This window comes from Zalophus californianus, chromosome X, assembly GCF_009762305.2.
Source record: "Zalophus californianus isolate mZalCal1 chromosome X, mZalCal1.pri.v2, whole genome shotgun sequence".
NCBI classification, from domain to species: Eukaryota; Metazoa; Chordata; class Mammalia; order Carnivora; family Otariidae; genus Zalophus; species Zalophus californianus.
In genome coordinates, this window is record NC_045612.1 from 125,030,258 (window position 1) to 125,056,500 (window position 26,243).

General features: G+C 43.1%; 1 protein-coding gene across 1 annotated transcript in view; it reads left to right on the forward strand.

The window, feature by feature from the left end:
* LOC113930608 (pseudouridine 5'-phosphatase) overlaps positions 1 to 25,850 on the forward strand; it is a 133,580-nt gene extending 107,730 nt beyond the window's left edge. Inside the window, exon 4 of the mRNA XM_027607865.1 lies at positions 25,558 to 25,850. Coding sequence (XP_027463666.1) covers positions 25,558 to 25,644 — 87 coding nt within the window. The 3' untranslated portion in view covers positions 25,645 to 25,850. The remainder of the gene's footprint in view (positions 1 to 25,557) is intronic.
* Positions 25,851 to 26,243: the final 393 nt, after the last annotated feature.

Here is a 26,243-nt window from a genome sequence, read left to right on the forward strand (position 1 = left end):
ATGCATTCTTGCAAGAGTTATCTGTTCATAAAGCCCTTGCTTGAAAGGAACTTACCACTTTTTTTTTCAATTTTTATTGTAAATAGTAGGTCATAGATGCATAAGTTTTTATCTGAAGAAGGGGGACAATATATATGCCAATGATATTTGATGCCAGTCAAAACATGGTGTATTGAAAGGTTTTTATACACTATATTTTATGTGCATTAATATTCAGTCTTTTATTTTCAATATGTTTAATTGGGACATTTATCTGAATGGTTTTCCATTGTGAGTTTACATTGTCTTAAGGAAGTTTACATCCCTTAATTGAAACTATCAAATGCATGAGGAACAAAAATATTATCTTCCTTGAGCTGAAAATACTTGTGCCCATAAACATCACCTATTCAGATCCATCAAGAAATCATGAAATTTTGATATCTAACAGCCCCCTAATCAGAAAAAATATTTCGTAATGAAATTAAAATACGCTCTATGAGGACAAGAGAATTAGAGCTGATATTGTAAAAAAAAAAAAAAAAAAAAAAAAAGAAAGAAAGAAAGAGAAAAAGAAAAGAAAAACCCAGTTGGATGTTGCAGGTTTTCATGTTTTCATGAGCCACAGAATGTCAGCGCATTGGACATGAGCTGTTTTGTTTTCTGTTTCACAGCCCTGCATCCAGAAATTTGATTTTGAATATTAAAAACAAGGACATGGGGATCATGGACCAGTACTGTAATTTTTATAGTTTTGCATATGTGTGTGTATATGTATATACATTTGTTTATTTGCATAAACTGAAACTATAGGAAATAGCCACGTGGCTGTACAATAGTAATGGGATCCAAGTCTCTAAGAAATGTATGTCTACATAGTCTGGGCTAGAAATGACATCCTTTTTCTCTTCTGAATACCTTTTCTAGAAATAGTTGCATGACAGTGATCTCTTTAGGGTACTATTGAAAAATCTCCTAATAGAAATTCAAACTTCTCATGCAAAAAAAGTGTTACATAGGTGAATCCGGAAAATGTTTTCATGTTGCTAAGTGGCTTGATATCACCAGTCATGTTGGTTGGGATGGTTCAACCTCCTGTAACATGGTAGCGGATGCCACCTGGCTCAAACAATACTGACATGTACTAATGAAGGAAGAGAGAGAGTAGAAGTGGGGCTGGCTTCCTGCTTGGTTGTTTCAGTTGCTCTGAACTGTCCGAAGGGTGCAGGGTCTTCCTTTCTCCACTGTGCCCTCGCAGATTTGCCTTCCCCTAAAGGTTAGGATGGCTGAAGCAGCAGCAGAGCACACGGTTGCCCTGTTCCCTCCAGGAGGAGAAAGGGGAACACTGGGTCTTTTCATCAGTCTCATCGACTCAGGTTAAGACATGTGGCCCTCTGTGCCTGGAATACAGCTGTGGGTCCAGGGATGTGCACAGGTTGGCCTTCAGTCACTGGGATACTCCTCAGGACTTGGAGATGAGTCCGGTCACTGTTGAGTCTCATGGGCTACTTGTGCAAATGAGGAAGCTTTGAACAACTGGGGCCTGATCAGAAGCAGGAAAGGGAGATGGGAGAGTGGATATTGACTAGGTAGTCGCCATCTCCTGCTGTCCCCTACAAAGGATGCACAGCAGATGATCTGCTGTCATGGTCACTCTAGCCCTTGTCCTCAGTAGGCAGCCCCGTGCCATGTTGCTTGTTTGGAGTGGAGTGTGGGACATCAGATGTGTACCCGATTGCATTGGATTGAACGCCATACCTCTCCTGAACAGTGAGAAGTACAGCTGGTGAGGTACAGCACCACTTGGAAGCCCCGCTAGAGTTCCAGACCAAAACCCAAAGATGGCCAGAGGCCACCCTCCCCTGGTGCTGCCACCTGACACTGGTCCGTGCTTCCCTGTAGGGGATTTAGGAGACAGTCAGCTGTAGGTACTCAGCCTGCTGCGACCCCAGGAAGCGAGAGGGAAACTGAATGAGAACAAAGAAGAGAGTGAAGAGGTCACAGGATCAATGAGAGAAGTGAATTCCAACATTTGTGCCTGCTCCTCCGGAGCCTCCAACTCCACAAGTCGGATCACGTTACAAGAGTTGAAGCAGCCCCTGCTGTCTACTCATGTGCTACCCCGAGGAGGACCAGTGTGATTTCCACCCTGCTCACAACTCAAAACCCGTGGCGGCTCTCATGGTCACTGCTTCTCATCCTAGTGCCCCTTCTATGACTCGCATGACGCCCACTTGTCAGCACCCCCAAAAGACCTGTAAAGGGTACACGTAAATAGCCATTCCAGTCCAGTGATGCTAAAGCCATGGCAGCACACCGTCCTGAGCACCTGCAGACTCTGATCCTATCAAGCTCATTCTATTAAAATCTTTTTAAAAAGATTGTATTTATTTATTTGAGAGACAGAGCAGGAGCAGGGGGAGGGGCAGAGGGAGAAGCAGACTCCCCGCTGAGCAGGGAGCCTGATGCGGGGCTGGATCCCAGGACCCCAGGATCATGACCTGAGCCGAAGGCAGAGGCTTAATCGATCAAGCCACCCAGGCGCCCCAAGCTCATTTTAAAGAAGAGCAATTACTTCGTTCAATGTTGTGGAAGATGTTTTTTGCTTGCCAGTCGGTGGGCTGTTAACTCCCCACCTGACTCAAACATGGTCAGTTGAGAGTAACAACTATATAAAAAGCTATTGTTCTCTCTTTTAACGTTGATGGGGGAAAGGACACATTTTCATGAGAAATTCCAGCACGGTTTGTCTGATCCAAACTGCAAATAGAAAGAACTGGAAACATTTTCTGTACTGTGTAAAAATTCATGTGTTCATTCTATGCTGAACGCCCCCGTGCTTCTTCCTACCACCCCTTGTCGCCCACGCTCCCATCCAATTTCCCTCTTTTAGTCCCACCCCCACGAATGACACATAGCCAGCCGACCTTTGGTTGCTCCCATCCTTACAGGTCCTGCATGGGCAGTACCATGTTTCATGCCCGGAATGAAGTAGGGAACATCTCAGTGGGATCACATCACTAATTTTCTAAGAGTGAGGAGAAAACAGATGGAAGGGTGGTTGACAGCTTCATGTATTTTGGGTAACACCTCTGCCTAGTAATGGGCAGAAGAAGAGTTGAGATCTGAGCTCTAGCTGCCGTACAGCACCACAGACATTCACAGGCACTGATAGATTCAGTTCCCCACCCTACTGTTTTGTGCCTGGGAGGCACCCACTATCCTGGGAATTTCCCATTACTTTATATTGTGTCTTTTCCATTCATCATTATTCAGGTGTCCCCTTACCTCAAAACAACATTATGGAACTGCCACTAAAAATATGTTGAAATGGGCCAAATTGTGGCCCCCCCCGCCCGCCCCCCGCAAGTCCATATGTGGAAGTTCTACGCCCCAGGACCTCAGAATGGTGCTGTATTTGGAGACAGGGTCTTTAAACTGGTGATGAAGGTAAACTGAAGTCATTAGAGTGGGCTCTAAGCCAATCCTTATAAGAAGAGAAGATTACGACGTAGACACACATACAGAAGGATGACCACATGAGGACACGGGGAGAACACAGCATCTACACTCCAAGGAGAGAGGCATCAGGAGAAACCAACCCTGCCCACACCTGGATCTTGGACTTCCAGCCTCCAGGACTATGACAAATAAATCTCTATTGTTGGCGCTGCCTAGGCTGTCGTATTTTGTTATGGCAGCTTGAGCAGACTAATACAGATACTTATGGAATTGTTTCAGTCCTGGCAAATCTGTAAGTTGAAGTGTTCCTTCTTGCCCATTTCATTTGGTGGCTAGCAGCAGCTGAGTGCCGTTCGGTCCTCTGACCGTAGAACGAAGCACTGTTAACGACCTTGTTGCCAGTTTCCTCCAGCAAAGTGTATTTCTCTAGTACCATTCTTCCTGTCTTCCTGGCCTGACCCATAGCTTTCCCTTTGCATCTCTGCATAGACTAGCTGTTCCAGTGTCCCCTGTCCTGACTTCATTGTCTTGCCCCTGGGTAAATTGAAACCTCTTATTGTTGTGATTAGTCAGAGCAGTTTGACAAGAGGGTTAAAGAGACAGATTTTTTTTTTTTTAACAATTATGTATGGTACCTTGCCAATAATTTGAATCTTCTTGTCTCTGTTGAGGCGTCTTTGCTCCAGTAACACACGTTTATGGATTTCACCTTGGATAAAAAGTGAGCTATATTATCCTCCTCCTTCAAAAGATATATATAATCCTCCCACTCTGCAGATGAAGTGTGAAAAAGTTCTCTTAGGATAGGTAGGCTCAGAGAAATCAGCAAAAATATTAGACGACACCTGCATGTATGGTTGTTTCTGCAGCAAAGGTTTACTCAGTTGATGGCAGGCAGCAGCTGAGACAACTTTTGAAACTGGCATTGTTAGATGTTGGCTCACGGCCATAGTTGCATCGCAGTGAAGCAAGGTCAGGTGGGAGACCTACTAGGAACCAAGGATGTGGGTGCAGGGCTGGCATGGGAGGATGAGCTGAAGCAAGTCTGCTGGGATGGTTCTGGCATGAGAATCTTTGCAAGCTAAACAACAGCATGTCACGCTGATGCATGCTTGGGGCAACGTGGGGATCCCTGAGGGAATGCAGGAAGGGGTTTCCAGAAAACAAAAACAGAAAGTCAATCTCCAGCTGGTAAACACTGGCAAGATAATCAGGTTTTCTGAGGCGAGGCTGGAAAAGTTTAGGTATCAAAATCCCAGTTGTGTAAATAGAGTTATAGATCGGAGCTCAATCCTAGAGGAGAGAGAATCTCAGATTTCATGTCGGGCTTGACAGGAAAGGTTGGGTCCCCCAACCTGGGCATTAGTGACATTTGCACAAGATCATTCTTTGGTGCAGGGTGGGGTGGGGGACTGTCTTATGCATGTTAGGATTTGGGGCAGTACACCTGGCCTCTCCCCACCAGGTGCTAGTTGCACTCATCCCCAGTTGTGGAGACCAAAAATGTCTCTAGACATTTCCAAATGTCCCCCAAAGCGGGAGTGGGAGAATACATCATCCACAGTGAAGATAAACACTGAAGTGTAATGGAAGGAATGGGTGCCATGCAGAATCTCAGCACCGTGGGCAAGACCAGGGAAAGTGAATTTGTGCTGTGTCCAGTTCCCCAAATGTCAGGTGGAGCTGGATTTCTGACACACTGTTTTAGAAGGATTTGAGGCCAAGCTTTGGGGAAAAGAACTGAATGAACAATTAATGATGTGCAAGTGAAACAAAGGATAAGGAGATGACAGTACTTCTGCCCCCTATTTGTCACTCTAGGACCCTGGCAGGTCAGGGGAAGGAGGCTGTGACTCTCTAGGCCTCAGATCATGGGTCTGCTTTCCAACAGGACTTACCACCTTTTCCTATAAACAGGGGACACGGAGCCTACTGATTTTTCCCTCTCCTTATGCTGTCATGATTGATGCAGGGGCTAGTATGGCCTGGGCAGCCTGGGGCCATCAGAAGGTCTAGCTGGACAGAAAAAACACACACACTTATAGTCCAGGGATGTGATGTAATATAGATCCCCAATGCAATACAAGAATAAGCGATCTGTTCTCTAAGACCCTAAAGACTTAAGGGGGACACTGCCACACGCTAGTTTAGAACTTCAGCAGAAACACCTGTTCAATAAGTCGTGCCTGGTTTACCCTCCCTGTCACATTTGACTAAATGATATGGCCCCCATCATGCACACTCATACCTGATGGTGTAAAACGATTCAGCAAAAGCATCTATTTGCTTACCTAAAAAATCTGAAGTTTTTATAGTCAAAAGTGCTAAATCAATTTTCAAAGTTGACATAGTATATTTATCACTTTATGCCTAATGGTCTTTCTATGATGAATTGGTGTAAGTGCTGTGCACTGGAGAATTAACACAAGTTACCTTTTTAAATAAGGGGAAGGCTGAAATGACAAGTTTGTCTTCCTGGGGTTTAAAGATGCAGTTCTCTCCTAGAAGAGGGCATTTCGAAGTTGGAAGACCTCTGAAAGCTCAGGGTTAATCCCAGCTACAAGACACCCATTCACCAAGGAGTGATCAGAAAAGTCAGGCCCAGATGGATAAAGTGATGTGTCCAAGGCTTCACAGCAGGGAGTTTTCACTACACTTTTCATACATCTGAATTTTATACATCAAGCTCAGAGTCTGGCAGAACCTTGGTGTACCTTTACAATCACTGAACAGTGCATGAAAAATGTAGAGAGAAGCCTTGCTTAGAAAAGACTTCAGGTGTAAATGGAATTTTGGAAAATGGAAGTTCCAGTGAATGGCATTAATGTATAGAGCAGACCAAGAGAAGACTAGCAGAGAGCAGAGACCAGTGTGTAAGTGAACCCTGAATACACCCCCAAAGAAGAGGATGAGCTCCCACGGGCTAATCATGGCGGATAAGGGGGAAAAAAAACCCAAGAGGGACAGTTGTTAATAGTCAGCTGAGCAGTGAGCAGTGCCTTCCTCCTTGCAGTAGGATCTGAAGAAATCATCCCAGTGAATAACACCCTAGCATACAAACTGGAACCACACAGCCATGGAAAGGAGCCCTTTATACCTGGGCAAATTTACTCTCTTCTATTCAATTGCTTCTGAGGGCATTGCTTGGATTCCAGTGCTACCCAGTAGGGAAGGACTATAGTACAATCATGTGAGTCACAGGAGAATAGAACAGAATATTGCCATTATTTAATAATTCACACACAGCTGGAGCAGGCTAGTTTATGTCATAGAAGTAGGCTACAATATAATATTGTTTTGAAACATTTGAAAAGCAATCAGTGTAATCCACAATATTATCAAACTACAAAAAAAAAAAAAAAAAGACCTTCTCAGTAGATGTAGAAACGAATTTTTTAAAACCCTACGTCCGGTACTGATGAAAACCCTGCAGCAAACTAGGAATAGAAAGGAAGTTCCCTAGTCTGATAAAGAGCGTCTTCTAAAAATCTAAAGTTAACATCATGGTAAATGGTAGAACTGAATACTTCCCCCTTCAGATCAGAACAAAATAGGAGTGTCTGCTTTTACCTCTTCTATTCAGCGTCGTACTATAGATTTGAACCAGTGCAATAAAAAATATAAATAAAAAAGGCACCTAGTCAGAAAGGAAAAAGTAAAACTGTCTCTAGGCATAGAGACATGAGCAAAAATCCAATGGAATATACAAATAGTTACTAGAACTATCAAATGAGATTAGCAGAGATGTTTATACAAAAAAAAATCAACTACATATATTAGTAATGAACAATTAAAATTTAAGTTAAAAATCAATACAGTAGCATCAAAAATATGAAATATTCAGAGAAAAGATGCATAAAACCTCTACACTGAAAACTATAAAACATTCTTGAGAGAAATAAAAGAACTAAATAAATGAAGAGTTACACATTGTTCATAGGTCGGAAGGCTCCATATTGTTAGGATGCCAATCCTCCCAAATTGATCTATAGAGTCAACACAATCCCAGTCATAATTATATATAAAGATTTTGGCCTTTTTTCCTAAAAATTATCCTGCTGATCCTAAACTCATAGGGAAATTCAGAAGACCCAGAATAGCCAAACCACTTTGAAAAACAAAAACCAAAGTTGGAAAACTTAACACTACCAGATTTCAGGATGTATTAAAAAGTTGCCATAATCAAGAGAGTGTCATATTGGCATTAAGATAGACAAGGAGATCAACAGAAGAGAAAAGACCCACACATTTTTATGGACAACTGCTGTTGGCCAAGATACAAAAGCAATTCAGGGGAAAAAAAATGATAGTCTTTTCAACAGATGATACTAGAACAGTTGGATATCCTTATTAAAACAAAACAAAACAAAACAAAACATGGACTTTGATCCATGCCTGCAAATAATATATACAAACAAAATGCATGCTAATATTAACTCCAAATGGATCATAGACAAATTTGTGAAACCTAATACCAAAGCACTTTGAGAAGAAAATATAGGGCAAAATGTTTGAGACCCAAAAGCATGATCAACCTTCTGCATCAGTTAGGGGTCAGTTTTAAATTCTTTTTTTTTTTTAATCATGTGTCATTTTTCCTGCATCTTTGCATGCCTATAGATTTCATGATTGGATGGTAGACATTGTGATTTTAACTATTAGATACTTAGGTAAACCTAAGTCATTCCCGACATATTTTTGTAAATATCCTTGAGCTATATTATTTTCCACTAAGTTCCTTAGAAACAATTTGCAACTTTAGGGTCTTGCTTTTAGATTTGGTAGGAAGCTCCAGAGCAGCGCTCAGTCTAGATTTAATTATTCCCCACTGCTGAGGCAAGACCTTTCTGCACTCAGTGCCCTATGAATTATAAGTCTTTTTTGTGGCTGGTGGAAACAGGCACTCTTCCCAGCCCTGTGTGAACACCAAGCACTATTCCTTTAATCATTTCAGGTGATTCTTTCTTTGGCTTCACATAGTGTTCTCACATGTATGCACTGATCAGAACTGCTGAATCCTCAAGAGGACCCTCTGAAGATTTCTGGGGTGCTCCTTTTTGTACAGCTCTGTCCTCTCTGGTACTCCCTCCCACTGACTGTGACCACCTTGGTCTCCCTGGACTTTCAGACTCCTCTCTCCTCCACTCAGAGATTTGCTCAAGCGCTGCCTCAGTCTCCCCTCTCTGCACTGCATCCTGGAAACTCTTTCAGGATCAAGGCAGTGAGCTTCAGCAATCATAGCACGCATCTTGTTTGTTTCTGTCCCTCGGGATTCACTAGCCATCACTATCTGATACCCAGCATCATGAAAGTCACTGTTTCATCTATTTTGTTTGTTTTTGTTTTTTTCTGGAGGTTTGAGCGGGGAGAGTTAATCCAGTCCTTGTTATTTTTTTCTTGGATGGAAGTGAAAGTTCTTCCATTGCTCCTACTTAATTCCCCAGAAACAATAGTACACAATGAATACTCTCACTTAAAAGAGGAAGAAATTGAAGAAAAGACATCTCTGACATCTCAGAAACATTAGGGAAAGCTGTAAAATAATCATGTCCTGTGTCACCTTTGCACTCAGGACTTCCCTCGGTATGGATAAAACATTTGTAGACTTTGAGGCGTGCCCTTCCAGATATAATTCTGTCTAGATTCATAACACAGTAGGGGGGACTTTTCCTTTACCACGGTACCAACAGAAGGAAGGTAGGAGACTGTACCAGAGTTGGTGAGATCGTGCCCACAGTCCAATTTGTTCATGATGTGGATGACGTGGATTTTAATGATGATGATAAACCAAAGGATGCCAGCAAGGACGGGAGAACATGTTTTTACAGGTGCATGAGAAAACCCTTTGGACAGAGCATCCTGCAATCCTTAATTCTGCAATTACTTTTACATAAGATCAGCCGTATTATAATAGTGCCCGGAAAATTAGGAAGCAGCCTATTGTTCACTGCCTTCCAGGAGTTTGCAAGTATCAAAAAGGGAAGCGTTACAGGCATTTTGTGCATGTAACGTTGCAGTGAACGTCTCTGAGATAACACCCAGCTGTTGCTGGTTCTCCCCTCAATATTAATATGCACATCTGCATCTACAGCTATATTTCTGAGAATCTGAGCATAAAATTGATGTCCATAAAAATAAGTCATAAAGACATTGTTAAACACATAGCTGAGAGCCCGACCCATGAAAGATTAGATGTGTGTAATTTTAAGCAAATTCGCAACCAAACAATGTTTACCTAGGGCATTTCCAACGTAAGGGGTTCACTGGTGGTTCGTGATACAGAACACACCTTCCTGGCACTGTTAAGTAGTTGGGATGGCAATATGATAAGAAATAAGGAGGTACAGAGGGCTTAAAGGTATTTGGAGGGCAGAGGGGAGACTATATTTGTTTTTTGTCCTTGAGGGCTTCTTCTTTTTCTTCTTCTTCTTCTTCTTTTTTAAGATTCATTTATTTGACAGAGAGAGCCAAAGAGTACAAGTCGGGGAAACAGCAGACGGAGAGGGAGAAGCAGGCTCTCCCCTGAGCAGGGAGCCCGATGCAGAGCTCAATCCCAGGACCCTGGGATCATGACCTGAGCCAAAGGCAGATGGTTAACCAACTGAGCCACCCAGGCGCCCCGTCCTTGAGGGTTTCTAGTCTATAACACAAACCCTTCTACCTAATTATATTTCTGGTTTGCTAAACAATGAGATCCCAGTCCAGGTGGCCCATCTCGTTGACTTTTCTGCCTTATGAGTTTGTACCAACAACAGCAAAACTAGCATTTTCATACCGCTGCCATTGGAATAAAAAGCAGGGCATTACTTTTATAATAAAAGGACACTTACGTGAGCAGAGTACCGTTTGCAGCTAGAAAAGACAAAGTGCTGATAGTGGCAGAAGCAGGAGGCCCTCAGAGCCTCATCAAGCACCCCTGTGTGCTCAAGAACTTTCTAGACATGTAGGAGAGGAGCCAGGAAGGCCCAGCCTTGGCAACCTCACCAGACACATCATGTGGGATGGTTGTGTGGTTTCCCAAAAGCCATCAGGCTTCTGCTCAGAATGGCTCTGGGCCACTTTTCCATGGCCAGTCCAAGTGGTGTTTGTGATTGCACGTCCAGTTGCTAATACACAGGGATGTGTGAGCTCTCCAGCTCTGGGCGGGATTTTAGGCACTTGGGGTTGCCCACTCGCTTTGCTACATTAGCTGGCACCTGGGGATGGATGAACGCGAGACCACGCATTCTGATCAGCAGAAGGGCCCAGGGGAACAACAGCACATCTCTATTTTACCCTTCATCAGAGCATGGCCTTAACATCATTTTGGTGAAGGAACGGTTCCCTGGTGACAAAGAGCGGTTTAATAGGGAAAATGGTAGGGAGAATGAAGACGTCACCTTAGGCCTTCCTAAAGGTAGTGGTACCTGTGTACGTATGGCAGGCATGCCGTTCGCATTTAAACTGGCCTTGCAGGTTGCTACCGTGAGCCTGAAGCCAACGGAGACATTCTTCCCCTTTCAGGATCCGTGACAATGGGGACCTTTTAGGCAGTGGGACGGCTCAAATGGCAGACAAGGGAGAAGGTGAGGTCTGAGTGCTATCGGATGGACTGGTCGGTGCATTTCCGGGGGGATACCCAGAGGCTTTAGCTAAATGCAAACTCTGTGTGCCTCAGTTGATGGGCACTTTGTTTGAAAAGGCTGATGAACCATCACGCCACTTTCATGTAAAGCCGGGAAGCTTATTTCCCACCTCAGGTGGGCATCCCATGCCAATGGAAACCATCTCTGGCATCCAGAGAAGTCTCAAAAATTGTGGGGTGTTTTTCCCCAAAATTTATCAGACAGGTACACAGCATAACCACGGACGCTCATATTCCTCCAATATGTCTTGTCAGTATCTGTCCAGCATATCGAATGATCAAATGTGCGCAAACCCATCTTCCACCTTCCCAAAACATACTCTTTCTCCCTCTGTCCGTCTCTCTCTCTCTCTCTCTCTCTGTCTCTCTGGCTTTCTTCTTGCCAACCCACTTTTGGGTATTCTTTTTGTTTTTCCTAAGAATAATTCCTGTATCTCTGAATATTTAAATCCACCCCATCTTTCAAGACTTTTTCATATTACATCTGAATTCATTATCCGAATAAGCATAACAGCCCCTGCCTCCCCAGAAAGTGACCACATGACCCATCATCCTTCTTCTAAAGGGAGGGAGGGACAAGAGATGTGGTCTCTTGTAGGTTAGCATTGATCTTCTTTTTTATCTTTTTTAAAAAGATTTTACTTAATTATTTGAGAGAGAGAGCGAGAGCACAAGCGGGGCGTGGGGAATGAGCAGAAGGAGAGGGACAAGTGGACTCTGTGCTGAGCGCAGAGCCCTACACAGGGCTCGCTCTTGCAACCCTGAGATCATGACCTGAGCCGAAATTGAACTGGACCCTTAACCGACTGAGCCACCCAGCTGCTATCTCAAGGTGGAAGATGGCCACACTCCCGTTGTGCTCTGCGGTTAATCAGTCCCATCACCAGGGCAGAAACAAATACACATGGCCTCGTCTGTAAACGATGAATTTTTGTTTTCTTTGGTTATTCTGCAGCGCTTGGTTTTCTCCAAAAGTCCTCAGATACCAAAAATGTATCTGTTTGTTTTCTCAACATTATCTTTGATTTGTAATGCCTAAAAAGAGTTTTAGCCTCGATACACCAAAAGCGTGCTCTTCCTGAGACATTTGGGATTATGACTAAAAGTACAATAATACAGTTTTTCTTATTTATAATTATCGACACTTGAAAAGCAATGACCAGAAGGTAGAAATGAATGTTCCACATTGACTCCTGGTACTTTTCTTTCGCGGTGGGGGGGGGGGGGAGTGGGTGTGTTCGTACCCCGAGGGTTCATCAGGCCTCGATGTGTGCGAGGCAGGGTGCATATCAAATAGATCATCCATAACATCCAATTTTAGGAAGAACGCCAAGAAATCTCAGCTGCCAAGAGAAAATAAAGACTTGCTTTTCGTGCATTTGCACTGTAGGTAAAATGAAGTCTCTTCTTACTTCCTACGGTCCCATCAGCAAGTGCCGTTAAACGAGCAGTCTGCCCAGCCCCGTTGTCCCCACTGCACTGGGGTATGCAGGACTGAGAAGGGGGTTTGGCCAGAATATCCCAGGCAGCATCAGCAGTGGGTTGTATGATATGCTAATGTTATTCCTGTAACAGCCTTCAGAACAAGCATCTTGGGTTACTAATTGTCCCTCAACCCTTCCTGAAGCAGAGTGAGCGGATGCACCTAAAGCGCTTGATACGTTTTATTACTCTACATTCCAGGTACAGTGCTCTCCTGGATCATCAGAAAATAACAGTGCATCCCAAATAATATAAAACGGAAACGTCTGATATTGCAGTCTTTGAAGTGGGAAATGATGGAAGCTTTAGGGCAGGAGGGCAAGGCCACGTGACTTGCATTCAAGAACACGGGTGTCTGTGGGACCATCGGAGAAGCTAGCTTATCAATGAGGGGGTTTGGCAGTTGAGAGGGAGAGGTGCTGCTGAGCGGGAACCAGAGCTGCACCCCTGCAGGTGTTGGAAAGACCCCTGAGAACCGTTCCATCCCCAGTCATGGAAACCTTGTACCAGGGACAATGGGTTAGCAGCCAAGTGTGGGATCGAGTGTGGGATCAGGGCATGGATGAGGCTCCTTAACCAGTGTCTGAAGTATTGTACTGATTGTGGACTTCAGGAAAGGTCCTGGATTAGAACCCCTCCCATGTTGATCTGATTATTGAAATGGGGGAGGGTCGAGGGAGGAGGAGAACTTGTAAGTCGTCCTGCTCCATCTGTTGATCTTTTTCCAGCTTTATTGGGCTATAAATGACATTTACTATTACGTGAATTTCAGGTGTACACGGTGATTATTTGATATATACTGCAAAATGAGGACCACCTCATGTAGTCACACAATTACCGTTCTGTGTGTGTGTGTGATGAGAGTATTGAAGATCTGCTCTCTTGGCAATGTTCAAGTACACTGTAATATTGTTAACCAAAGTCACCATACTGAACATTATATATCCCTGGAACCGTTCATCTTGTAATTGAAAGTTTGTACCCTTTGACCAACATCTTCCCATTTTCCCCTTCCCTCCAGCCCCTGGCAACCACCGTTCCATTCTGTTTCTGCGAGTTTGGCTTTTTTTTTTTTTTTTTTTTAGATTCCTCATATGAGTGAGTTCTTACAGGATTTGTCTTTTTCTGTCTGATTTATTTCGCTTAGCATAATGCCCTTCAGGTTCATCCATGGTGTCACAAAAGGCAGGATTTCCTTCTGTCTTATGGCTGAATAATAGTCACACGTGTGCTTGTGCATATCACATCTTTATCCATTCATTTGTAGACATTGAAGTTGTTTCCATATCTTGACTGCTGTGAATAATGCTGTAATGAACATCAGATGGCACCTATCTCTTCAATATCCTGTTTTCATGTCCTGTAGAAGTATACCCGGGAGAGGAATTGCTGGATCGTACGGTAGTTCTGTTTTTAACGTCTTGAGGGACCTCCATACTGTTCTCCAGAGGGGCTGCACCACTTTGCATTCCCACCAGCAGTGTAAGAGGGTTCCTTTTTCTCCACATCCTCACCAACACTTGTTATCTCTTGTTTTTGGTGAGTTGATAGCCCTGTATGGTTTTGATTTGCATTTCCCTGATGAGCAGTGCTGCTGAGCATCTTCTCGTGTGCCTGTTGGCCACCTGTATGCCCTCTTTTCCTGTCCCCACCCACCAAAGGTCTATGACAGGCTGATGAGTAAGAATGCCTCCCAGTGGCAGGCTTGGGAGCGACATGAGCATCCTTAAGGCAGGAAGTTCTAGATTCTGGTGTGTACTTCCCTTGAGATTCATTACTGTAGAGCGATGAGCTTGATGTTGATTCCAGTTCACAATATGGAGCACTTTATTTAAGTTTTCCCTTCTGAGTACTAAGGAGGGGAAGGGGTGAGTTAGATACATCCTGTGTTACCCCCAGAGAATAGAAGTGAGAACAGTTGATAAAGGTTAAATGGAGGCGGGTTTTAATTTAATGTTAGAAAACACATTTAAAAATTGAGATCAGTTATCTGTGGAATGTTACAATTTGTTGAATCTTGACTTGGCTTTCCTGCACATATTCTCACCTTCCTGGTCCTCCAGATTGGGTTAATTGCCTCAAGTTTGCTTTTAAATGCTTCTCCTTTGTGCTCCATACCATTTCTAGAGTGTGCTCGATAAGATATCTGTATTTTGGCTGTCTCCCATGCTGGGTTGTCAGACTTTTAAGGGCAGATGTCTTACTCATCTTTGTATTTCTAGCATCGAACGTAAGTTTTGGGTACAGCAGAGTTACCAGAAGGAAAAAAAAAAAATCCTTGACTTTAAATAGGAGTTGCACCTTTCGGAGGCAGTTATTATACTCGTTGAGAGGTTGCATTTTATGAATGTAAAAATCCTTCTAAATTTTAAGAATCTCTGAGTCTGCTCCCCACCAAAGATTGTAATGCTAACCCATCATTACCAAATTAGATGCTTTGAACTAACACCCAGTAGATTTGAATGGATTCAGTCCTGCTTTCCAGTTTCCAAATTCCTGGTTCATGTTGTGGCCAGACATTCACAAAATGGCTAGTTGTGGGTATGGATTAGAGCTTAAATATCCTGAAAGAGACCGCAGCCAGCATGGCGTTTTAAGCAGCTTATCTTGCTGGCAACGCACCACAAAACTGAGGAAACAAGTTATTCCCATGGGAAAAAAAAAAAACCCAGATCACTATTACCAAATTACCGCCTTTGCTATAAAACCAACACATGCTTGTTACCTTAATTATTTTCCTCTTATTTCATTTCTGGTTTTTGATATCATTGGCTCAGATAACTTACCGTCATATTTTTCTTTCCCTGTGCGTGCATATATCTTGAAAACTCATCGAGAATACGTCTTTTGAATTCTTTTATTTTCATCCTTAAGGACTTAATGGCATTACTCATTTAATTTATTCCCTCTTGATAATTCAGTCCCGATTTACAAAAATGAAGAGAGAAATTAAGCGTTAACACTATTCACACAGCAAGGGTGTTTCTCTCTCTCTCTCTCTCTCCTCCCCCTCAGTCCCTCTCTCTCTCTCTCTCTCTCTCTTCCTTCTCTCTCTGAGGCATTTCTGTCTTCACAAATGATCTTTCCCCCTGTTGCTGAATGGAGAACACTCTCAACATAAAAGAATGTCTTCGAGATCAGCAGAGGACATCATGTTGAAGATGCTTTAGGAGCAGGTCTCCGTCTGTGGCAGAATCTCTATGTCCAGGGGCAACCTGTTTGTGGGGAGGAATCGACAGAAAAGCTCCACTGTGTGCTCAGGGCTGAATGGCTACCATCTGTTTCCTTCCACACGGAGTGTTTGCTACAACAACTTTGTACACTGTCTCTGTACTTAGCCCTCAGTGTGCCGCTCCAGGTCGATGGTCACCTCCACAGGAGGAACTCCTTTCTTTGTCACTCCTTCCCACCACCAAGGTCCTCCTGCTGGGATCAGCAGCTTGTCTACCTCAGACTCCGCAAGGCGGCATGGCTGTCCTGTGATGCTCAGAAGCAAGTCTGCGCCAAGAGCCATGGCGATTCTTGTGGAGTGAAGTGGATCTCTGTAAAGACAGAACTATCAGGAACATGTGTCCAGCGGCTAAAGATATGAGGTTTTAGAAGAGAAATACTTGTCAGTTTCCAAAGATAAAATCTCCAGAGCTTGCTAATAATATTTATGGAGCAGCTAACTGCCAGAAGCTCAAAGCTTTTTTCTCATATAATCACATAACGGCTGGCATCAAAACATTCTTCTGAAATGGCTAAGGGGTGTCTATTATCCCATTTTCCCACAAAGGAAACCAAGATAAAAGGTTTAAGTGCTTTTGCCCAGAGGGACAGAGAAGAATTAGAGGTAGTATCAGAAAGAGAGGAGAATCGCTCAATTTATACTCTAGACTGTTATATCATACAACTTTGTGAAATAAATAAATGCTTTGATATGTATATTTTATTGCATAAATCACACCCATACACTTCTGTTCCCCAGGTGGTAGAGTATGCTTGATATTTCCGTCTTCCTTTTTAAAACCCAAATTACCTGAATGAAAATGCCTATATTCTAGTCCTAGAGTTAACCTTCCTATAAGCCACAGATTCTCATGGCAAACCATAGCAGTCAGGTCTTCCCTGTGGGTATCATTCCCAGAAGGTAGGTCCCTACGCCCTTTCTTTTGAAATCTTAGGTTTAGTGTCTGAGCCCTTGGAGGATCAGAAAAACCACTCTAGACAGGATTAGACAGAACCTGCTCTGAGGAGGGAAGCCACAGACAGACACCGAGGAGGGGAAAACCAGTGAGCAAATGCAGCAGGACAGTTAGGGGGTGTGACCTGCTGACTGCCCCATGCCCCCCACAGACCTCCTCCCTCACACATTCCCGAGTCTTGACCTTGTGGAGGGACTCCTGCGGACGGAGGGAGGGTGATGATGTCCATGAGTGAAAGCATTCATTGCTGGAGAAAAGAACGGCTGAGAGACTGTGCTTTCACCTGTGATAGTTAAATGAAGGAAGGAGAGAGGGAGGGAGGGAAGGAAGGAAGGAACGAACGAACGAACGGAGGGACGGTGGGAGGAAGGGAGCCAGACAGCAAAGGTGCTAGGCACCTTTTGTCCAAAGGTAATAATATTGTCACTGTAAAATAGCTGTTGACTGTTTCCCGTGGCAGACACAATGGTCAAGAAGCTCTTTCTCGTCGACCATCCTCCATCAGTATTTTGAATCTCTGAAGCAAAATCCAAAAACCAAGCAGTTTACTCCCTGATTGATACTCATGATGTCATCAAAAGAAGATTCTGTTGTTTCACACCCAGGGAAACTGGAGGGAAGTACCTATTTTGGAAGAAAACCAGGCAGTATGTCTCACTGTTGTGAGGATGTCCTCAGTGTCTACCTACATTGATGTGATCTCCAGTGGCATTCTTACAAACAAGACACAGAAATGGTTTCAGTGCCTGTACCATCATGCTAATTAATAACCGTGTTACCAACCAAAGGGCTTTCTCACTAGGCCATGATCAACACAGTGAGAAGTTTCTAATGAAGAGTCTTCAAAACCAGGCTTGAAAGAACTGATAATGGTTCAGTTGCTAAGGTTTGGCCCTGGCTTTGTTGAAAACATTCAGTCCGATTTGATTCTGGATCCTCTATGATGATAGCACTCACCCACTTGGATTGGAGTTTGCTTTATGGAATGAAACAGAGGGTTGGTGAGCAGCACATCATCCTACTACCATAAGAGGGTGCCAGAGAAGAGAGGGTGGTCACATGGCTGGACGGCAGTAGGCTTCATGTTTGGCTACTTACCACTCCCTTCTTGGAGAGATTTAGAAAACCCCTCCTGTCCAGGTCCCACCACATAGCATTGGGTCAGAATCTTGATTTGTGAGATCCAGCCTCAGTATCATTCAGGAGGGTAGTTCTCAGTGTAGGGCTTCTAGCTCTGAGAAATTGATGCAACGCCTCCGCTTTTATTTTCTGTCAGCACTTTATGGATGAAGACTTACGGCCGTCCACATTGAAGTGCATGAGATAACAGCTCTTTTGTCTCCGATGGTATTAAGACTCTACACATTGTTGACAGAGCAGTGGGTCAAATTAAGGTTTCGTGTGACTGGAACGTAATGATTTGCCCGTGAATTCAGACCTTGGGGTGCAGAATCCACAGAGGGGTCTGTGGCTTGCCAGCAGCATCTGCAGCATGGCACGCAAACAAGATGGTGGAGAGTCTTGGCGGGCAAATCCTAGAAAGAGTGGTTGAAGAAGTGGAGAATGTTGGCCTTTGGGGATGGGAGATTTGTGTGGGATGACTGTCCTGGACATGTGAAGGGTGCCACATAAACCAGGGTTGGATTCATCATCTCCCACTCTGGAGTATGAGCATCTTGACAAGTCCGCGGATTGCTCTAAAAATGCCGGTGGGTCCTCACCACATTGCCTTCAGTGATCGTTCCAGGGGACAGGTGGCTGGAAATAATTCATATTTGCCTTTTACCTCCCCTGTGTTTGTGGACCCAAGGGAGGGGGGGACAGGAAGGACAAAATTCAATATGATTTTTTTTTTTCATTATCTCAAATCCTTGAGCCTCCAAAAGAAGACATGTTAAAATTTGACCTTGGGACGGGCAGGGGTCAAAATTCTTTCAGCTTGAATTCTGCACATCTACAGTGTCTTCTTTTCTTCAAAGAAAAACAACCTTGGATATTGTTTTTACCCACCCCAAATAAATGTCAAAAAAAGAGGGAGCTTGCTCATGTGTAAGTCCCCTCCAAAGTGGGCAATGTCACCATACCTGTAACATTCCTAACAACCAAGTTAATTATATGCTCACTTTAGTTCTTCATCACACAGTGACTTGCTAGAATAATTTGTCTTTTTTCTTTTTTTTTTTTTTTTTTAGCATCTATTCATACAGTCTTTCCATCTGTCAATATGGCCACAGAATTAACTGGTCTATTCTATACACCGAAAATAATACTGTCTATACAGGACTTCCCTTCAACTGGTGGATGAGCCCCATTTTCTCCAAACTCTCTTTGCTTTGGTTTTTTACAGAGAGAATAAAAACATTCCTTCAACATCCTAAGTTCCTACCCATCCTGGATTGCATTGTCTCCCTGCTTTCTTCAAATTCTCAAAATTATCTCCTGTCCTTTGTGACTTAGGATCATGACACTGTATTCTTTTGAGTCACAGCAAGAAGGCTCCAGATCCCCTTCCACTCACAAAAGCCCTCCCACTGCCAACTCCAGAGACACTTGATGCTCAACATTTACATAATATTTTCATTTCTGCCTGTGTCAGGTATTGGTTGAATAGTCTAAGTATTATCCTCGGTTTTGAGTTTTTCTGAAGTTATTTCACAGGTGATACAGTTTCCTATTTTTTTTTAAAGATTTTATTTATTTATTTGACAGAGAGAGACAGCGAGAGCAGGAACACAAGCAGGGGGAGTGGGAGAGGGGAGAAGCAGGCTCCCCGCCGAGCAGGGAGCCCGACGCGGGGCTCGATCCCAGGACCCTGGGACCATGACCTGAGCCGAAGGCAGACGCGCAACGACTGAGCCACCCAGGCGCCCCTCCTCGTTTTCTTTATTAGAGCAGATATGATTTTATAAAAGCCTCTGTATCCTTGTTTTGAAAAACTCCTATTTCTGCTTCTACCTCTCAACAACTTCATGGATCCATACATTAAAGAAATGTAAACAGTTAAATAATGATTTTTTTTTTCGTGACCTGACTGGTATAAGGCTTTTCCTTAAGTACAGTATTTTTTTTTTTGATTCATTTTAAGACATGGGTTGTTTTTTTTTTTTATTTCTTTTCAAAGCATGGATTATGGTGAAGACAGACCACATCTCAATGATGCTTATGTTTATGTCCTCTTAGTTACTTTGAGCACAGAATTTGCAAGAACAGTGTTACAAATAAAGCAGTTAGGTAAGCATTTTCCTACCTCCAGTGAAAATTCAGAGACTGAAAATTGCTTTTAATGCGAGCAGCCTGAGGTGTAGAGAAACAATGTGCTGTGCCTTTCGAGTAGCCACCTGGTATTGATCACAGGTGAGGGACCACCGAATCCCGAGGGTTTCCAGTCTTGCAAGGTTCATATAAGTGTGTGAATGGTGCCTGCACTAAATGTAAATCATTTCGGCATCAGATAAGACAGGATATACTTGGTTTGGAAGTACTCACCTGCCTCCACATTATATTCAAAACAGAGTGCTTTAACTGTTTCTCATTTTCTTCAGTTAGCATCAGAACTTCATCATACATAATATAGCTCTTGTGTACCTATTAGACTTTGGCATTTAGAAGGTCTTCTTGGGGCTTCAAAGAAAAGATCATCATTAATTAATGCCAAAAATTCCCAAAATCCTTTTACGTTGGGTAGCTCCATAATGACCTTCATTTAATCCAGGAGGGAGATTAACAAACTAATCCTGAAGTCTGTGTCAAAGTCAGTCACAAAGCTGGCATTAGGTGTTGGACCTGTGCGTCCGCTTCTGTGCCAAATGATTTGCCTGTGAGGGCAGCATGCGGCACAGTGTAAACTAAGCCACCACTTGCTGTGCTCCCGCGGCTGCATCTGCTCAAAGTCCTGGGGGATGGGCAGCAGAAGCAGGATCTTCAGAGATGCCTCATTGTTGCAAAGATACCTGAGTAAGGAAAAGGAGGTGGCCAAGGAGGCGTTGACCTTCATCGCCCTGGGTGTTTGACCCCAGCGCCTAGCTTGAGTCGTAAAAGCTTAGTAGTGTGTGTCTGCACTGTTGCGTTTCCCATGCTTTAGCTCGTTTAACCCTCACAGGGATACTGTGGGGAAACTGAGGCACACCATTACATAACAGAGCTGGGATCTGAACCTCGGGTTCTGGAGTCTTCTGTCTTGATGCTTTCTCTACTCTTCTGCTGACCTGTCCCTCAGAGGGGACCCGTGGCATGGTGAGCATCACCTTTCCCCAGTTGAAGGCGCCACCTCTCCTTGCAGCCTGCTCCTGTGTCTCACACCTGTACAGCCTTCTCACGGGCATGAGACAGAAATTCCTGAGTCGGAGAGCATTCAGGACATAGACTTGCCCTCAAACCCTCCCTGGCTTCAGATGAAACCCACACTCCATCTTGGACAAGTCATTCAAACCCATGTGAGCCATGATCAGAGTTCGACTCTCAGATTTATAATACCTGATATGGCTCCTTATGAGATCAATGACTCAGCCTTCCAGAAGCATCACTAACAATTCCAAGATTGCCTGAATCAACAACAGAAAAAGTGAACAATTCAATTAAAAAACAGGCAAAGGCCTTGAATAGATATCTGTTTGGAGAAAATACGCAAATGGCTAGTAAGCACATGAAAAGATGCTCAACGTCTTTTAGTGAAATGCAAATCAAAACCACCAATGGGATACCAAATCACACCAGTTAGGATGGCTGTTATGAAAACCAAATGAAAGAACAAACAAACAAAACCAGAAAGTAACAAGTGTTGGTGAGGATGTGGAGAAATTGGAGCCCTTGTGCACTGTTGGTGGGAATGTATAAGGGTGCATCTGTCGTGGAAAATAATTTGGCAGTTCCTCAAAACATGGAAATATAACTACCATAAGATGTAGTAATACCACTTCTGGGTTTGTCCCCAAAAGAATTGAAAGCAGAGTCTCAAAGAGAAAGTCACATGCTCATGTTCATAGCAGAGTTATTCATGATAACCCAAAGATGGAAGCAACCCAAGTGTCCCATCGGTGGGTGAACGGATCAGCAAAATGTGACATGTACACACAATAGAATACTATTCAGCCTTAAAAAGGAAGGACATTCTGACACCAGCTGCAACAGTGATGAACCTTGAAGACATTATACCAAGTGTGAAATAAGCTAGTCCAAAAAAAAAAAAAAAATACTGTATGATTCCACTTATATGAGGTAGTAGAATGTATACATAGAAAGCGGAAGGGTGGTTTCGGGGGCTGGGGTGAGGGGGAACAAGGAGTTGTTGTTTAATGGATACAGAGTTTTAGTTTTGCGGGATGAAAAAAGTTCTGGAAATGGATGGTGGTGAGGGTTGGGCAGCAGTGTGAACACACTTAATACTTCTGCTATTTTAGCACAATTAAAATATAAAAGAAGACTGCCTCACTTCTGTGCCTCTGCCCATTCTGACCTAGTTTCTTCCTTTGGTGCTTTTCCTTTTAAAATCCTACCAGCTCCTAAAGGTCTAGTTCAGACATTACCGCTTCCGTGAAATAATCCTTTTGGCGAACAGTTGAATTGAATACTGCTTTCTCTCAGTGGCCACCACAGTTTAGTCAGCTTTTGATCGCAGCACTGGATGCAAAAGCTTGTGTATTATTACTTAGCGCTGGTCCATGCGGGTCACCCTGATGTCCCCCCGTAGCCCCAGCAAGACTAAAATTTACGGGGATTAGAGTCTTGATGTTCTCCACTTTGTAACTCACACAGTGACCATACATATAAGTACTCAAATTGAATAATTTGACAGCTCTTCTGCCTTTTTCCTTCTTTTTACCAGAACTTCAGGGAAGATACTGGAATTGTCTGCGGTGCTTATGAGATTTTGCATCCTTTCATTGCTTGGCCACATATGGTCTTTCGTTGAGCAATTTAAATTTTGCAGAAGGACCTCAGAGTGGCGTGAAGCTCTTTGAATGAATTGAGATAAGTTCCTTTCTGCAGAAGGAACTTAATGACCTCTTAATACTACTTCCATGCCCTAATCTTTAAATAACATTTCTAGCAATAATTCCATTTCCCACATACATAGCAGAAGATCTGCATATCATCCAAATATAAAATCACTGTTTTTCAAATATTATTAGGCCTCTGTTTAATGTGCAGTAATGGCTCTGTCAGGCGAGCGGATATAAATGTATGGTCTATTAAAGAAAATAAAAGGAAAATCTTTATGATCTTTCTGGGATGCTAAGTTGTAGATGTTTTATAGGCAATTGTGAAAAATGAGTTAAATGTTAGGGATGGACAAAGAATTTCATATTGGTCTTTGTTTATTAATTGTGCTGATGTCAAAAGCAAGTCTTCTCAGTCATCCTGCCTGGCTCCAACTTGATAGATTGCCTCATAGTAAATACTTATCGTGCTGTTGTGCTGCTATTGGAAAAAGTGATCTTCAGAATTATTGAACAATCTCCTTTTCTCTTACTTTTTTTTCCCCCCACTGCTGTATTATTTTTTTTGAAGGAAATTGGTTCAGTTCTTCAAATAGATGATCATGAATCTCCTGCATTTCCCTCCTGCTGTTTCCTGCTATCTTAAGCTGCACTTACTCTTTTTCAAATGGATCCAAGGAAAATCCTTATGCACAGACCCGCCATACCCAAGCTCATCTTCAAACACTGTCTTTCGATTCAGTTTCTCTTCATTCCCTAGCTTTGCGTTTGTGTAGTCCTGGTTTCCAGGCGAGATGCGAGTTGCTGATTTGGATCGTTTGCAGACATGTTCTCTTTGTGAATTCCACAACCGTCTGTACTCCACGCTTGCCTCTCCCTTAGAGCACATGGCAGGTTTGCTTTCAGCTCAGCCCTTCTGCACCTCGGTTGCCGGTGCGATTGGACCCTGTCCAAGGCGAACATTCTCTAGACTTCTCGGGACATGAAAGAGCTCTGCCGTCATTTGTCAGTGAGACTGAGTCCCTTCATAGCAGTGTTTAGCCGAGAAGGGGGGAGTATAAGAAACTCGGTCCTTCAACATAAAACACGTAAGTGGAAATCCGGGTATTTCAGGCTGACTGGAACACCTGTCACTTCTTAAAATTGGTAGTTTTCTTCTTGTTTGTAACTTTCTCAGGAATCACACTGATTGTTCTAAGCTTTGAGGAAATAACACATGTGTGAAGGTAGGGTCATTACAGATGTTCATTTGGATTATATGCCTTTCCTTTGTCCCCGACCAAAAATGGACATATTTGATGCTGAAAATATTAATATTTGTAGAGTGACTATAATTTATCATCAAAATCAGGACTAGTAGAAAGTGAAAGGCATCCTTCATAATTAAGCAGGGCAGCCGGGATAAACCAGTATGCTTCCTGGCAAACCAGTCCAGAGAGTTTCCCTAGCTATGAATGCCCTAACTCGGCTCCCTGGAGACCAATTTCTAGCTACTCTGACTGAAGGAGCGGAAAAAGTCCTAACGCAATATGGAGAAAAGAAACCATAAATCTTGACTGTAATGACTGTATCTCTGTGGGCATGCCAAAAGTCGGCTTGCAAATAAAATTTTTGATTAGCGCTCCCCATCCTGCAGTTAGTTGAGTCCAATTTCAACCAGTAGAAAAATGTAAGAATCAACACAAGAATAAGCACCGCATTCATTCATTTGTTCATTCATTCATTCGTTCATTCATTCATTCATTCATTCTTGTGCAAACATGCCACTCCATCCTTACCTTCTACGAGTTCCCAATCAAGACAACCAGAAAGATCAGCCAGCAATCACAGTATGCTGTGTTGAGATTCATGGTGGAGGTACGCCCAGTGGGCTGCGCCTTGCTTTATGTCCGTGTTTGTGGGAATTTGTCACAGCAGCACTAGGATGCTGATACAGGGTTGGTGGAAGCTTCCCAGGACATCTGTGCTTTGCTGAACACAGAGATGGGCCAGATAAAAACAGGCAGGAACTCCAGGAGGACCCAGCAAGGGTGTCTGCCCAAACAGAGTGGAGAACACAGAGATTGAGACCGCAGGGCGAGCAAGAGGCCATCATACTACCGAAGTCAGAAACCTACAGCCTTTCATTAAGCCCTTTACTAAGTGATGAGGTTAGAGAGCGCACAGGATTAAAAGCCTATTTACAGCAACGCAACGGCCTCCCTCTGGGAGAATTCCTCCAGGGTGTGTAAATAATTGTGACTAGTTATGCTTTCAAGGAGCATTCAGAAATCTAAGATCTATGTATACACACGTGCTCATATATATATATATATATATATATAATATTTGGATAGATTTAAAACAGCTGACAATCTAGTAACAAACCCCATCATGTATTTCACTGGAGGCAGATCACTTAATCTCTTTACATTTTCCTCATCAGAAAAGGGGGACAATCCCACCGATAATATCTGCATCCTAGGCTTCGTTGAGAATTAATAGTTTGGCACATACGCACTCAACCAACAAGGAATAGCTCCTTATTACTTACACTTAACAAAGAGAGTAACCACGTATGCAAGGGACTTACGAGAAAGGATTGTTCAGTCGTCTTTGCTCTTAGAATTGTTGTTAGGTGGCAATGCTCAAAGGCACAGCCATAGAGAGGGATTATGGATCATTATTATTGTTTTTTCCACTCTTGAATGGGCGAAAGTGCAAGATGGAACATTGGCTCGCCCTGTTGAAACCAACAACTGTTTTTAGGGTGTCTTCAGTGCACTGCACACCAGTCTGAGACACAGATGGGACACTGAGTTCCTGCAGTCTGCATAATCCCAATCTATGTGAGAAGAGACACATGCAAAGAAAATAATGTCTGTTCATTTATTTTTCATTACTCCAGTCATTCACTCTCATTATAAAAAGCCAGAACATCATGCAAAACAGCAAACCACCAATAACTGGACCATCTGGACATAATCACTGTTAACAGTGTGGATAGTTTTGAGATCTTCCTGAAGTCTTCAGCGTCCTCGTAAATCCTCTCATCCCTGTCTACGCCCCATCCGCCTTTCGGAAAATCCTGTGGACCTGCGCCTGTTGCCTGGGGCAGAGAAATATAAAAGAATGGCATGTAGAGGGAAAAAAAAAAAAATCCTTCCTTTGCTTTTCAGAACCCTGAAAGCATCAGGGACCTGGACCACTAAGGGCATAAAAACTATTTCAAATCAGGGGACATGAAAATGGAAAAAAAGAAAAGAATTTCTTGGTCCAATAAAGGTCAAATAAAATAATAAAGAATTTCTTGGTCAAACATTCACTTACGTTGTCTTCTAGGTTTTTTTTTTTTTACATCATTTCCCTTTAAGGTTTTTTATATTAAATATTAATCCTTACAAAAGCACATATAACACATGATTAGGGAATGGGGAATAACAACACGTCAGCTGGCTGCACACCCACCTCAGAGCACAGAAGGTTACCAGCAGCTCGATCTACTTGATGTACCCACTCCTGAATTCCACCCTGCTCCCTCTACTACCTACTATTAACAGTCTCCCCAGATTTTGTTTTTTAATCATTCCCTGG